Source organism: Phyllobates terribilis, unplaced genomic scaffold (genome assembly GCF_046119375.1).
Source record: "Phyllobates terribilis strain yellow unplaced genomic scaffold, ASM4611937v1 Scaffold_4773__1_contigs__length_57331, whole genome shotgun sequence".
In the NCBI taxonomy this organism is placed as follows: domain Eukaryota; kingdom Metazoa; phylum Chordata; class Amphibia; order Anura; family Dendrobatidae; genus Phyllobates; species Phyllobates terribilis.
Window position 1 is genome coordinate 450 of NW_027367522.1, and position 16,462 is coordinate 16,911.

Here is a 16,462-nt window from a genome sequence, read left to right on the forward strand (position 1 = left end):
CAAATTCAATACAACAACTACAATCGGCAAAAATTTCAACATTTTAACCATAGAATTTTAATAAATCTAATTGTTTTACCTAAATTCCTAAAAAAATCCACGTAAAATTAGAACAATTCTTAGAAAATACCTATAAAAATCAAATACACACAAATTCAATACTACAACTATAATCAACCAAAATTTTAACATTTTAACCATAAAAATTAATTAAATCTAATTAATTTGCCTAAACACCTAGAAAATCCACCAAAAATCATAAGAAATTATAAAAAAAATCCTATACAACCAAATACCCACAAAATCAATACTACAACTAAAAATTCAATATATATCAACATTTCAACAATTAATTTAAACTAATTCACATTATTTTAACTAATTAACAAGATTAAATACTCAAACTACCAATAATTCAACCTATAAACCTATCCATCCAAAAAACTTCCAAATCAACTCAAATCTTCCATATATTTCAAGATTCCAACAATATTATGCATTAATATCACATTAATTCAACAAATTAACATATATAACTACTAAATCCTCAAAAAAATACTATGAAAACTTATAGATCTATATAAACAACAACTCAAAAGCTAGAGATTGAAGAACTAACCATATGAGCTTCGGATTCGGTCTTTGTGAAGGAAGAACCACGAAACGAGAGACCTACGAGCACCGAATTGAATCGAAACAAGCAAAAAAAATGGGCTCGACTGAGGGAGAAACTGGGAGGGGGGGATGGAGGCGGCTGAAATGAATGGGAGGAGGGTTTGGGATGAGTTTAGGCATTTATAGCAAAAAGAAAGCCCCCATCACGTGATGCCCACTCTGCATCGTCCCGGAGGGTCGTACTCCAGCGTCACGGGCCTGCTCCTTTCTGTGGCGCGTCACGGGTCTGACATTCTCCAGCGTCACGGGATAATTCGTTTCTGGCATGATTTGATAAAATTTCGGCAACGTGACAATGTATACTTACACCCACCGTGACGTTTTCGTGTGCGATGGTTATCAAAAATTTCGGTGGGACGAATAGCAACCACCCTAAATTAGTCTAGTGTTTCCTTTATTCGGTCGCAAGTTATTTCATTTGAACTTGAATCGATCTTTTTCAAGCTTTGAAACGAGTCTAAAACATAAGGAGGAGGAAATAATATTTAAATAAAGCAGAGTATTGAACGGATTTGGTAAACAAGAGAGAAGGTTATCGGCGTCAACGCCAGAAGAGGGAAACTCCCTCTCAACTCTCATTAGGCCTCCATTAACAGAAGATCGATTTTCAGTCCACATCCAAGAAATGGGGAAAGCAGAGCAAGAAACAGAGCATCTGTTCAAACACAACTCTCCATCAGACCTAGATCCGAATCCTGCACCGGATCTCAAATCCGGATCCGACTCAACACCCTGGTTCCGACACCCACTAACCCTAGTCCTAGAGCCCATCGAATGGATAAGATCTCTCTCCTCCCAGCTCAACCCATCCTTAATCGCCGGAATCTTTCTCGTCTACGGCCTCTCCCACGGATTCGCCGGCTCATACTTCAAAGTCGCCTCCGATTTCTACTGGAAAGACGTTCAGCGTGTGAATCCCTCCGTTGTTCAGCTCTTCTGGGGATTCTACTACATCCCCTGGGTTCTCAAGCCTGTCTGGGGCATCCTCACCGACGTTTTCCCCGTCTCCGGATACCACCGTCGCCCTTACTTTATCATCGCCGGAGTAATTGGCGGAGTATCCGCACTGTCTCTGGCGTTAATCCAGCACCTCTCGTCGGCGGTGGCGTTGGGGTGGATGGTCGGCGTGAAAACAGGGATGGCGATCGGAGAAGTGACAATTGACGCTTGTATTGCGAGGAAGAGCATTGAATTGAAGGCATTGGCGCCGGATATGCAGAGTTTATGCGGATTGTCTTCTTCCACGGGATCTCTCGTTGGCTACCTCGCGAGCGGGGTTTTTGTGCATAAGCTCGGAGCTCAGGTCAAATTTCGATTCGAATTTGTTTTCAACGTCTTTAGAACGTAATTAAGCTGCTATAATTTGATTTGAGTCGGTATTGAGCTAGTGTAGGAAGCTCTTGGACTGCTTACAGTTTCGCCAGCTGCAATGGTGATATTAGGGATGCTGATTTATGAGCTTAGGGCTGTCAATAGAGAGAGCAGCTCCCTAAATAAGGTAATTTCTCTACTTCTTACGAGTATATCTGTTTTTAGTCCAACAGTTGGCCCCACAATACTCAGCAATTTGGAGGGAAAATGTTTGATACACAGTTATTTTCATTTTTCAGTATACTTTTTTCCGTCCCAACTAAACAGGAGTAGGGCTTATGACTTAGGACTATATGTTTAAATTTATTTATTAAAATCAAGAGATTAAACATAATATTTTTGTTCTGATCTCTAGTATTTATCATTTTCACACTATTATTTTATTTATTCTGTCGATATTATAATTAAATTAATTATTTGTTGTAAAAAAATACTTATAATAGGTAAAATAAGTGGAAACAGTAAAAATTTAGAAGATATTTGGAGCATAGTCTGTCTAGCTACCCGCAAATATATATATGTACATTTTGTATGAAACATGATTTGTGCTCGTATTATTAAAAGTTAGATGCAGCTACTAAAGGTGCTTAGAGATCTTGATTTCGCCATCGTTCTTTTTCTAATATATATAATCAGAACAACGTACTGTACTAGTAATATTTTATTCCATTACTAGTCACTTTGATGGACCGTCTACGTTACATCCTTAATCATTTAGTTACAAGAAGGCCTCAACACTACAATGACTTTCAACAAGCCTCGATCATATAAAATACATGTATAAGGTTTTGTTCGTGTAATATCCATTTTTAGTTATAATGTCGTTATTTTAATAATGTCTTTCTTTGAAATTTTGGAATTTGTACTAGAAAAGAGAGAAGAACTTTTTAAAATATGTCATTATAATGACATTATAATGTACAAGTGTCGAACACTATTTTAAAAAATAATCTACTTATAAGTGAAAATGTCATTATAAACGATTTTTGCAACAAACCCTAAGTAAAACATAACGGATCAGAGTACATATTATTGCAAATATAGAAAGCTATAAGTTATGCTTCATTGTAATAGTTAGTACAATCTTTCATAATGGTATACGTGTGGCAATAAGCCAATAAATAAACTCATATGAACTCTTCACATCGATCATATCTTTAGAGACCCTTTTCATACGATCCATTGGCACACTGACCTCCTATATACTTCTTTCTTCTTCTCTTATTTATTACAAAAAAACGTTGCTTGATGGGAGTATCAATTACTATGTCATGCAGCTTAAAAACAAAATACATTATATTTTCCAAAAACTTCCTTGTCAAGGCCATTATAATTACTTGTAACAAACATAGTCTTATTATAAATGTACAAAATGCATGTATGATAAAGTGGGCAGGTGCAAAGAAGTTAGTGAATGCAATTGGAGATATGGCAAGAACCATAAAAAGGCCTGAGGTCTGGAGACCTTCCCTGTACATGTATTTGTCATTAGCCCTAAGTATAAGCACCCATGAAGGCCAGTTCTACTGGTACACTAACCCTAATTCCGGCCCTTCTTTCTCACAGGTCTCCATCCTCGCCTTTCATCCATTACTATAAGTCGTTTCAAATAAACATTTATCTTATAATTCGTACAGGAGTTCGTGGGCATGATGTACGCGGTTGGTGCATTAGCGTCGATAGTAGGAGTGTTCATCTACCACAAATTCCTGAAAGACTTCCCCTTCCGAACCCTAATCTTCTCCGTACAACTCCTCTACGGCGTCACAGGAATGCTTGACGTCATCTTCATCTTACGGTGGAACCTCACCCTGGGGATTCCAGACTACGTGTTCGTGATCGTTGAAGAGTGTGTCTCCCACATCATCTCCAGGGTTCGGTGGATGCCGATGCTGGTACTTAGCACCAGGCTGTGCCCTGTCGGGATTGAAGGCACGTTTTTCGCGTTGCTGATGTGTATTGACAGTGTGGGATCTTTGTCAGCTAAGTGGGCAGGTGGCCTACTCCTCCACGTTCTCCACGTGTCCAGGACTGATTTTACTAGTCTCTGGCTTGTAGTGCTGATTAGGAATATTCTTAGGATTGGTACGTTAGGGTTCATCTTCTTGATCCCATGTGGGGATCGGAACGATGATTTTATTCCGGCTGATATATTGGGTATGGAGTCGTTGGATGTTGAGATTGTTGGAGGGGATGATGATGAGAAGACACTTGAGCTTGTGGCTTTGAAGCACGATATCCAGGTTTAATTCATTTTTCGATCGGTTTATCTTACACTTGGGTTTTGATTTCTTCCGTGGTAATTGATCGATGATTCATTAATCCGTTACAACTGGACGTGTAGAAAGGTAAATATGTAAAGTTCTTGAATCATCAAGATGACACGTAATGCGTAAAAGAAAACAAAGTCTAATTTGTCAAAGAAAATGGATGTGAAATATCAGATCTTTATCTCAACACACGAAAAAACAATAATAGTAAAAGGAGCTGAATCCATGAGAATGTTGCCTTAAGTGGGAAATAATAAGATTCTACGACCAATTATATCTTTTTTGACGGTTGGGATGAGATGCGCGTCCTTGGACCAAGATCCTTTCACGTGATTCCTTACCGTTTGTGCCATCGACACGCTTTAATTCTTGAAAAAAAGAGCCAAATAAATTTAGTGACATGATGTTTCAAAATCCCTCGAAGCAAAACCCTCCCGAGTGAAAGTGATTGCTCTTGCAAACCATAGCTCAATCCCTCCTGGTCATAGTCTAGTTTAGAATCATCGTCAACGGTGTAGCATCATGTCAAGCTCCAAATACAGCAAAGATTATTATGAAATAGTTAACGACAATCTCTTATTTTTTCTAAACCTCGTCAATATTTTAACAGAGATGAGGTGGAAGAAGATCTACCACATAAGAAAAGAGGTTGAAGAAGTTCAATCCCAAAGAAGAGGTTGTTAACGATGGTATATTTTAGGATCCGGAACATCATTTGTGCATGATTTTACTTGATTTGTGCTTGTACAAGGTTGATTTTATTTTGTGCATGATATATGTACACATGTGCATAAGTGTGTTGTTCATGTGCACTAGTGCGGGGTTTAGCGTTAGTGCATGGTTTCTTTGCATTAGTTCATAGTTTTTTTTATGGTATGTGCTTTAGTGAATGCTTTGTTAGCATTATTGCATAGTTTATTTGTATAAGTGCATGGTGCATTAGTGTATGATTTCTTTGAACTAGTGCATGGTTTGTGCTTTAGTGCGTAGTTGGTTGGCATTAGTGCGTAGTTTTTTCTGGTTTGTGCATGGTTTATTCTCGTTTGTAAATTAGTTCATGGTTTGTTAACACTAGTACATGGTTTGTGTACATTAGTGAAGGGTTTTTGTGCACTAGTACATGATTTATTTGCATTAGTGAATGATTTATGTGTATTAGTGCATGGTTTTATTGCATTAGTGCATAGTTTTTGTGTATTAGTGCATATTGTTTTAGCACAATGTCCTGCATAATTTTTTTGTCGGATCATTGGATTGAAATCAAAATTTGATGTGCCATTGGGTATATAAGAGCTTAAAAGTTCTCAAACCAAGCAAATAATGAAGAAGATGGAGCGTCCAGCTAAAGCAAAGAAAATAGTCCCAACGGAAGAAATCATTGAAAAAAATAGTTGAAATAGAAGGATAAAAAAAGAAGAAAGTGAACATCAGAGAGGAAAGGGGCAAGTATAAGAGCTTGAACACTAGATCAAACCCGATGATTCTCTGGTCGTACTTGTCAATCACACTAGAGATCAAATAAATGTTGTGGTTCTCTATTGAGCTGGGATAACAAGGTCCTACTAGGGAGATTGTGCTTTTGGGTGCTTTCTCAATTCAATTTCGTATAGATCAGTTTAACGATTAATGATTCTGAAAAGGAGATCATAATTACTTTCTATGATATTGAGTATTACCTTGGCATATAAAGTGGTCCGCATAAAATAAACCCTAGAAGTATCTTTGGTTAAGGAATCCATAGCTAGTTTGGAGCAGAGGTAGGTGTGGAGACGTGAAAGGAAAGGATGGAAGATTTGAAGTCTATCAGTCCTAAAATGTTGGCTAAATTGATAAGTTCGTCAACTAAGAGGATATCTTCAAGTTGATTGTCATGAGAGATGCTACGACGTATCAAGTCTGGATCGCCATAGAGAACCTCTTTCGGGACAACCAGAAGGCTCGTGCAATCCAACTTGAATCCGATTTCCGCAGCCTCAAGCAAGGAATGATGTCAATCAGCGAGTACTACATCAAATTTAAAGCCCTAGCCGGAGGGCTTGCCGACGTCGGAAATCCGGTATCGGATGAGAATCTTGTCCTTCAAATGTTGGGAGGTATAGGTGAGTCCTACTACCACATGGATGCCCTAATTCAATTCAAAAAACATTTCCCAAGTTTTCAATAAACCCGAAGCTGTCTCATCCTTGAAGAAACACGACATGCAAACACTGCACCACCTGCTTCTGCTCTTACTTCCGACACCAGCAAAACACCACCACCGTCCGTCCCACCTTCTTCCAATAACCTTTCGTATGCCTCCAATAATATCCAACAACATCACCTTAACAACAACGACCGTGGCAGTGGTGGACGCAATAACAGAGGCAAGGGTCGTGGTGGACGGGGCAACAATTACAGTAGAGGAAACTTTCAGCAGCAACTTCTAAACCTCCTCTGTCCTGGTCTGCGCTCTCAACAACAGCCTCAGCAGACGCTCTTTTCGCAACATCAAGGCAGACCTTCATGCGATCAACAAGGGCGGATTCAAGCCTTTAAACTCCATGACAATGCATAACTCGCAATCTCAGGATTCCAATTGGTATATGGACTCTGGCGCGTCTTCTCATATGTCGTCCGGTTTAGGTATATCCACTCCTTTTATTAATCATGGCATACCTCCCTCTACAAAAATTATAGTGGGTAATGGACAAACCTTCCTAGTCACCACAGTCGCCCATCACCTCCTGTCTCATACACCAAACTTATGTCTAAACAATGTCCTCGTCAACTCATCCTTAATAAAGAATTTAATTTTGGTCAGAAAATTCACCATTTATAATAACTGCACTATTGAATTTGATCCTTTTGGATTTTCTGTGAAGGATATGAACAACAAGAGTTTGATCCAGTGTGCAATAGTCGGGGAGACCTCTACCCGTTTTTCCAACAACAACGCCATCCACCACATCGACAACCCTCACAACCGACCACACCAAAACACATCAATCCGGCCCTATGGCATCGTTGTTTGTCTCATCCAGGCAGTCAAACTCTCCGTACCCTATCCACTTCAAATTCAATTGTTTTCAATAATGACAAGACTCATATTTTCATGCTTATCAATTAGGCAAACATTCTAAACTGTCTTTCTTTTCATCACATTCTATTGCTTCGCATCCTTTTGATATTATTCATTGTGATTTATGGATCTCTCCGTACTCAGTGTTAGTGGTTTCAAGTATTATTTGGTGATTATCGATGACTTTTCCCAATATTTATGGACTTTCCCATTACGCCAAAACCCCAAACCGCAAGCACCATAAAAAAAAATCATGTGTACGTCCAAACACAATTTAATCTCAAAATAAAATCTGTTCAATGTGATCATGGAAAGGAATTTGATAATACTGATCTTCATTCCTTTTTCAAACATCATGGAATTCAATTTCGTTTTTCATGCCCACAAACATCTCAACAAAATGGTAAGGCTGAATGGATGATCCAAACGATACAAATGTCATATGTACACTACTTTTTCAGGGATGCCTACCGGCTCGTTTTTGGGCTGAAGCCTTATCCACTGCCACACATCTACTAAACATACGACCTACAATGACTCAATAACTCAACACCCTACATGAAACACTCTTCTGCACAAAACCACCATACGAACACCTACGAGTTTTTGGTTGTCTATGATATCCAAACCTCACATCCGTTACCATCCACAAACTTGAACCCCATTCCCGACCATGTGTTTTTCTTGGCTATGCACCGCTGCACAAAGGTTATCGATGTCTTGACTTAGAAAGTCATAAGGTGATTATTTCAAGACATGTTATCTTTAATGGATTGATTTTTCCATTTGATTCCACAAATTGACATGCAGTAATTTTCTATAAAAAATTGAAACTCAAATCCCACTATGCAAGGCAATACCCAGTTTTTTGGCAGCCACGTGATCCCGCCCAGCCAATTGCCGAAATTACTACCCCCACAATTTTCTCCAATCAAATCTCCCCCACCTGCCATATCCAAACAAGTCAAACCATTCACACTTGTGTCCCTACAATTAAATGTAGATCAAAACCTCCCAAATTTAATTGTGTCCCCATAATTAAATGCAAATCAAGAAATCCCAAATTCTAGCCCACAATTTCGGCAACTCGCTGCAACTCATTCCACAAGGGCCCCACCGTCACCTATACCCACTATCCATATTCACCCTATGACCACACGTTCAGACACGTGGAATTTAATGCTCAAACAAATATTTAATCTCAGCATCACAATTTCTCCTATATCCAAAAATAACAAAATTGTCATACAAAACCCACTATGGTTTAATTGAATGAAAGAGGAATTTGATGCCTTGTGTAACACCCCCAAATACATGGGAATATTACCGTCGATGACTTTAGACTCTCACGTCCAAAATCACCCAGGCTTATATCATTGAACAAAACATAATACATATATATAAATAATATCAAAGTCTTACATAATAATGCGAAAAATCAGTACAATGTGAACTTGTAATACAAATTATATCAACGGAAGACTTGTAAGAATAACAATTATATATATAACTTGATCAGCATCAGGATCGTCAACCTTGATAACATGAACTTGAAACATTAACTGCTAACTACTGGGATTTCTTCTTCACACCTCGGGAGCACCACCTGATGTGTCGTATGTAGACGGATGACACCAACCAACATGCAAGGAAAATAGCGGTCGGTTAGTCTAATGAAAGACTATGCAAATGGGATTTATATGATGCTCTTTGTGGTCGTATCTAGTTAGAACCCATCAGTTCTCGAATGAAAGCCGATAGCCGAGGGAAACTCCGATACTTCAACCGAATTAGGAAAAGATACGTATATATATAGTAAGAGAAGACTCCAAAGAAATTGAGTCTTATGAGAATTATTTATAACAAGAGAAGACTCCAAGAAAACCGAGTCTTATGGGAATTAATAATAACAAGAGAAGACTCCAAGGAAAATGAGTCTTATGGGAATTAACTACGCCAAGAGAAGACTCCAAGGGAATTGAGTCTTATGAGAAATATATATCTATAACAGGAGAAGACTCAAAGGGATTGAGTCTTATAAGAATTATTATTTGTATAATATATATTTGTGTGGGAACATTTTAGATAATAACCAACAATTATTTTATAAAACAACCTCCCATGAATAATTGGGTCAATGACCAACCTCACCGCATACGTGTTGTGTGAATTCAGATTGGAAAGATGACTTACTTAACCAGGAGGCCAGACGATTTTCCAAGTTGTACTAACCCCGGAGGTTTATTAATTATGTGCATAATAGCACTTATCTTCTTTACTCATCAAAACTTACATTCAAGTTGAAACTTTTAATAGTGTCTCGCAATGAAAACGAAGGGAATAATCCCGATTATCGGCACTGGCTAAGTGCACCACCACTTATATCAAAATATAAGGGTACGGTTATGACCAAAAGATATTAGGGCACATCCTCCTAATACCAAGTTATAAAGAAACAACTAGACCTCACAAGGTACATAGTGTTCCTACAAATACTCGTTCTAACTATACGATATATCCATAACAATCCACAACAAAGTCCATCTATCACCCTAAGGTAATAATATAATCATATATATACATATATATAGTATATCCACTATGTGCATATAACCTAAATAACATTTATTTTATGTTGTTAAAGTTCCCAACACACAAGAGAATAATATTTTATCCCAACTTAATATAACAACCGATTCATTATTAATTAAGGCAAATATGGAATAAAAACAATAGATAAGAAAGAGCGAACCTCCACTTGCCTTAGATCAGAAGATGTTGATACATATTGAATGGAGATAAGGTTCATAGTAGATGAGCTTGATTCCAAAAACCAAATGTAACTCGGCAGAATAGATGTTGATGCAAAGCTGGGTTCAAACTGCTCTTTCAAGGCTCAAACGGAGACGGAATCGGACATGGTTGGTACCGTTGGTTTTGTATCGAAACGAAATACAAATTAGAATCAAGAAAATCCATAAAAGATGAATTATATCCTCTGGAAAAAGCGAAGAACGTGAACACTTACTGGTCACGTCGAAACAGTTGCTGAACTGCGGAATGTACTTCGAAGAGCTCGTTCAGGGATCAAATGATAACGAAAATGGACGTGGTTGGTACCGTTAGCTTCGTATTGAAACGAAATACATCTTAACATCAAGAAAAGATGAAGATGAACTATATACTCAGTAAAAGGGGAAACCTTGAGCACTCACTGTTCACGGGCCGGAAATCAGAGGCTGGGCTGCGCAATGAACTTCGAATATCTCGTTCAGGGGTCAAATGGCAACGAAACTGGATAAGACTGGTGTCGTTGGATCAGTATCGAGTCGAACTAAAATTTAGACTCAAGAATATAAGAAAACTATGGACGAGAAGTTCATAAATACAGAAAAACAGAAGTGTCTAAAAAATCAGAGTGTAAGGATGACTTACAATCTTCGGAGTTGAATCGATATCGTTCGGGAGCGGAATTGGATGATTCAAGAGTCGAAATCCACTAATTTGAGTATGAGGAATTCAAATTTGTGGTAAAAATAAGTAAATAAAGACTCTAACTAGAGTAGCTGGGAGATTTCAGATTCGAGTTGTGAGTGAAAGTGAGGAAGAAGCTCCATATTTATAGAACAATGGTGATGATGAAGGTGTATGATGAAGAGATAAGAATGCATTAACTCTCACATGGAAAAGACAAAGAAGAGGCTGCAATAGTTGGTCTATGAGGAGGAGTAGGAGACCTACAAATAGTTGATGGAAATGATGAAGTTGGTGATTTACCATAGCTTTGTCAAATCTGAAAATAAATTACCCTTGTAGGATAATTTTAACTTTCACTTTAATTATATGTCTTTTCTAGGTGTTTTTAAAGGTAAGAAGATTCCTTGAAAATATAATTAAGGTTTAGGCTCCGTTCGGCAATGCTTAAAATCAGATGAAAGTAGATGGAAGTAGATTAAAGTAGCTGAAATTTCAACTTTTTCATCTAGGTCATACCGAACGCCCTTTTTTGAGCTAAATTCCATCTACAGAAATTTCCATCTACCTTTTACAAATTTCATCTACTTCCATCTAATTTCTCTTAAATTTTCCATCTCCTAATACCTAGATGAAAAAAAATTCCATCTACCTTAAATTCCATCTACCCTTATTTCATCTACCATTTCATCTATTTTTTTCATCTATCATTTTCCATCTAGATGGAAAAAAAATTCATCTAAGTATTGCCGAACGGAGCCTTAGTTTATACCCGATTAAGTATCAACTTAATTATTAGGGTATAAAAGAGAGGGTTATTACACCTTGATTAATAATAGGACTTGGGATCTTGTTCCCTAGCCGAAAGACGCTAACATTGTAACATGTAAATGTCTCTTTCGTCATAAGTTTGGAGCAATTGGAAAACTAACCCGCTACAAATCACGTTGGGTCGCACGTGGATATTCACAACATCTCGGTATCGATGTTGAAGAAACCTTCTCACATGTAGTGAACCCAACTACTGTACAGACTGTTCTTAGTCTTGATGTGTCTAGAAATTGGCCAATTCATCAACTTGAACGTAAAGAACGCATTCCTGCACGGCGATTTGAATGAAACTGTCTATTGCCAACAACCTCCGGGTTTCATCCATCCACAATTCCCCGATCATATCTGTAAACTCCGAAAAGCACTCTATGGCTTGAAACAGACACCGAGAGCATGGTTCCAAAGATTTACCACCTATGTCACAAGGCTCGGTTTCCATGGTAGTATAGCAAAAACTCTTTGTTTGTTCTCCAGTCCGGGTGTCACGAGTCCCATCTACTCATTTACGTGGATGATATTATTCTAACGACTTCCTCACTAGAACTGCTTCACAAGATCATCCATGCCATGAGTCACGAATTTATCATGATAGATTTAGGTAACTTACACTACTTTCTCAGAATTGCGGTGACACGGAGCTCCAATGGTCTCCACCTCAGTCAGGAAAAATATTCCCTAGACATCATCGAACGTGTCGGGATGACATCGTGCAACTCCTGCCGAACACCAGTTGACATGGGCACTAAGATCGGGTCGAATGTCAGTAACCTGGTGGTTGATCCAATTCATTATCAATCATTGGCATGTGCGCTACAGTACCTCATCTTCACTCGTCCCGATATAGCATATGCTGTCCAGCAGCGTTGCCTCTATATGCACGACTCGCGCGAAGAACACCTCACAAAAATTAAGCGGATTCTTTGGTATGTGAAGGGAACGGTCTCTCTTGGTCTGTCCATCTTACCTGGCTCAACATCGCAAATCACGGCATACTCCGACGCCGACTGGACTGGATGTCCTGACTCACGAGGTTCCACATCCGGATAATGCATTTATTTGGGACCAAACCTGATCTCATGGTCGTCTAAGCGTCAAGCGACTTCCATCCGCTAGCGCCAAAGCGGAATATTGGGACGTTGCAAACGCAGTTGCCGAAACAACCTGGTTACGCACCTTGCAGCGAGAGTTGCACGTTCAAGCCGCCCTATCCATTATAGTCTTATGTGACAATGTGAGTGTCGTCTACATGCCAGCCAATCCGGTCCAACATTAGCGAACAAAGCGCATCGAGATTGACATTCATTTTGGTCGAGAAAAAGTCGCCTTGGGTGACGTTCGTGTTCTACATGTGCACACTACACATCAGTTTGCCGATGTCATGATTAAGGGCTTACCTTCGACCCTTTTCCTAGACTTCAGGATCCAGCCTCTGCCTTCGCGAACCTCCGGCTTCGCCTGCGGGGGGTGTTAGAGAATATATGTATTTATTGTATTTATGGTATGTCTTCCTTATACATTTATTCTCCATATCTTTGTATTATACATACTGAAGTCTATCTATGGAATACACATGTGATTATTCTCTCACAGCTTTTTCTGTGTGCTTTCAACTCATTGGTTTGTGACAACAACCAAAATGGTTCTATCAATGTCAATATTATGAGAATCTTGATTCATGTATCAGAGATTCACCACCTTGCTTGAGATAGATACATGCTAAATACATTGATTGAGCAATCACAAGCTTGGCCAGGCACAAAAGGTGGTTCTTTCAGAGGGTCATTTCTTCTACCTCTGGTAAGATTCTATCTAATTCCAATTGTTTATGGTTTCTTCACATGTTTCCAATTGTTTTTATATAAAAAGTAATTTTTTATGTATTAGTGCATGGTTTGTGTGGATTTGTGTAAAAATTATGTATATTTCTACAAGTCTTCTTTTCATTTGTTCGTAGATATTTACTCCCCCTGTTAATTTACAATTGTCCATTTAAAAAAATTCACATATATTTTTTGACTTGATAACCCTCCTATATAATTGCATGCATGCAAAAAAGTAGAAAAATGAAAAGAAAAGGAAATAAAGTAAGGGTAAATGTGGAAAACTTTAACCAAAATATGTATATGGAAAATTTGAGATTAACAAGAACAAGAGGCTAAATGGACAATTATAAATTAACGGATGGAGTATCATTTATGAATTCATTATTACGAATAGTCTATATTGACCAAATTGTTTTTAAAGGAGAGGATCATGCAAGGGGGAGATCAATATATTGATGAGTGGGGTACTGACTAGTTAAGAGTGAAGGGGAAAAAGCAAAATTTTCTCAAGGGAGGGGGGGTAGAAATGGATATCTTCTAGATGATCCAATTGAGGATGACAAGAGTGAGCGTCACAACAGAGTGGGAGTTGGGGGGGTTGATTGAACTTTTTCCTAAACAATATCACGAGTTAAATCAACTCCTACTGAGAAAGACTCACTGATTGTAAGTTAAAAAATATTGAGAAATTTTGAACACTGATTTTTGAGCAATTACTTAATATTTTTTACTCATTATAGGCCTTTTACAAAACCACATTGACGAGGAAAAGAAATTGACAAATCACATTGCTAATTATTTAGACATGCTAAAGAGCATCGAATCAGATGAAAGAGAATGAGATATTTAGCATAGCTAATGATGTGATCCATGGAATTTTGAAGCACAAGTTATCTTGTTCTGAAAAAGCTACAATCCCACTCACAGATGAAGAAGACACGCTTACGTAGCATGTGTTTTGGGAGGAAGCTACAAGAATGTTGGATGAAATGGAAGCAAGGAAAGAGGTTGGTAAGGGTGCTAAGGTATATAAGAGGAGATAAAAGAAGGATACAACGCTTGACGAGAATGAGATCCCCGAGTTTAGCCTCAGTATTTCTAGATTATCTCATAACTTGAGTGAGCAAGTTGTCCTTTATCTAGTAATGCACAATTGACCAGGATGTGTGAGGAAGAGGCCGACAGAGAGCATAAAGTTCGTAGAATAATTTTTTTTTGTTGGGAGTAAGAGCAGAAAGGAAGATGACAAGGTGGAGGATATGGAAGGGTTGAATGAATGTTCTGTGCAATTGGAGAATGTGCAGGAGAAGGACAAGATGATGTGAAAACGATGTAGGTGGAAACGAAGGACAATGACATGGTTGAGGGAAAAAAGATGACGTTGTCGATGAAACAATACTAAGGGAGAATGAAGTATAGCCGAAACAACACCAGGGAGGGGAGGTTGCCTAAAAGGATGGGGTTCTAGGATAGGTGACTGAGTGAGAGATCACAGAGAAAGACAATATTCAAGAAAAAGGTTATCGAAAAAGTACTCAGGAATGTGGAGGGAGAAGTGCATGGACAAGAAGAGCATAAAAAGGTTGTGGGATAGATGCAGGAAACATGACAAGTGGATGTTCAACATGATGTGCAAGATCAGGGAAATAAAAGTTTGGAGGAAAAGGTTCCAAATGTTAGGGGAAAGGGAAATTGAGGAAGAAAACCAAGAAAGCATGTTTAGTGCATAGTTTGTTTTATGTTAAGTGCATGTTTTTCTATGTTTAGTTCATTGTTCGTTATGTTTACTGCATGGTTTATTATGTGTAGTGCATAGTTTATTATATTTAGTACATGGTTTTTTAGTATTAGTGAAAGGTTTCTTGTATAAGTGTGTGGTTCATGTATAGTGGTGCATGAGTTTCTATGCATTAGTGCATGGTTTTTGTGCATTAGTGCATGATTTTCGTCTATTATTGCACAAATTCAGAAGTTTAAATTTTAGTTATATTTTATAGGAGGTACAAGAACCATCAAAAGAGAAGAGAAATGTTTGCATTGTGGAGGAGAAGGAGGATAGAAGGGTAAGAGAGGATGAAAACCAAGTGAGAAACACAAATCCCCGACAACGACTAGAGCAATAAACATTGATGATAAACCGTCGGCTTCCGACCTGAATTTATACAACTGGTTAATTACGAAGGCTACAAATGAAGAAGAAAAGTAAGAAAATAATTCCATATGCTTAATATCTCAATGGTATGCAATTTTTATTTTAATCATAGTTTAAATGTATAAATTTTTTCAGAGCATACGTCTTCTAAATGGACACTAAAAAGGCCAAGAAAATGGACTTTTACACCACAGAGAACAAAGAATGGCTTGTTACCTCTATGGTTGATTTGTGGGTAGAAATGCTAAATGTTCGGAGGCCTTGAAGAGTCATTCTAAACCTCTTATATTCTTTGTTCCAACCAATATAAAGGTAATATTCCGTATTGCTTTGCCCAGAGATGAAAAATTCATTTTATCTACCGTGGGTTAAAGAGTTTATTTTATTATAGGATATCAATTAGTCTGAATTGACGACTATGGCTTATACATATGAGATAAGGCATAACTTGTTTCAAACCACTATGCACGACTTCTTGGTCAAAACGGGATGCGCTGACAATTCAAAGAAATGCAATATGGCAGGATATGCGTTTTCTTACATTAATTTTGTGAGTATTTTCTGCGCATTAATGCATGGTTAATGTACAATAGTGCGTGATTTATGGGATTTAGTGCATGGTTTGTTAGCATCAGTGAATTCTTTGTTAGCATTAGTGCATGGTTTATTGACATTAGTGCACGGTTTTTCTGTCAATTGTTCAATGCTTTTAAATTATAACTAATAATCTGTTTTCCTTTTTAAATGAACTCAATTATTCTTCTTAATAATGCATTACAACACTTTTTATTGATAATATTAAATCTCA

At 37.9% G+C, this 16,462-nt stretch overlaps 1 protein-coding gene across 1 annotated transcript; it reads left to right on the forward strand.

Annotated features, from left to right (window-relative positions):
- The first annotated feature begins 1,300 nt into the window (after window positions 1-1,300).
- Window positions 1,301-4,295, forward strand: LOC141249572 (uncharacterized). Its single transcript, XM_073669682.1, has 4 exons — window positions 1,301-1,978; window positions 2,069-2,173; window positions 3,454-3,612; window positions 3,684-4,295. The coding sequence occupies exons 1-4, from the start codon at window positions 1,301-1,303 to the stop codon at window positions 4,293-4,295; spliced, it is 1,554 nt and encodes a 517-aa protein (XP_073525783.1).
- The last annotated feature ends 12,167 nt before the right edge of the window (window positions 4,296-16,462 follow it).

What these genes read in the sequence shown, in the direction of transcription:
- LOC141249572 (XM_073669682.1), top strand. Translation starts at nt 1,301, where the DNA reads ATGGGGAAAGCAGAGCAAGAAACAGAGCATCTGTTCAAACACAACTCT. An exon ending in TGCATAAGCTCGGAGCTCAG is followed by an intron (nt 1,979 to 2,068) that starts GTCAAATTTCGA and finishes GAGCTAGTGTAG; the next exon opens with GAAGCTCTTGGACTGCTTAC. An exon ending in CCGGCCCTTCTTTCTCACAG is followed by an intron (nt 3,613 to 3,683) that starts GTCTCCATCCTC and finishes TAATTCGTACAG; the next exon opens with GAGTTCGTGGGCATGATGTA.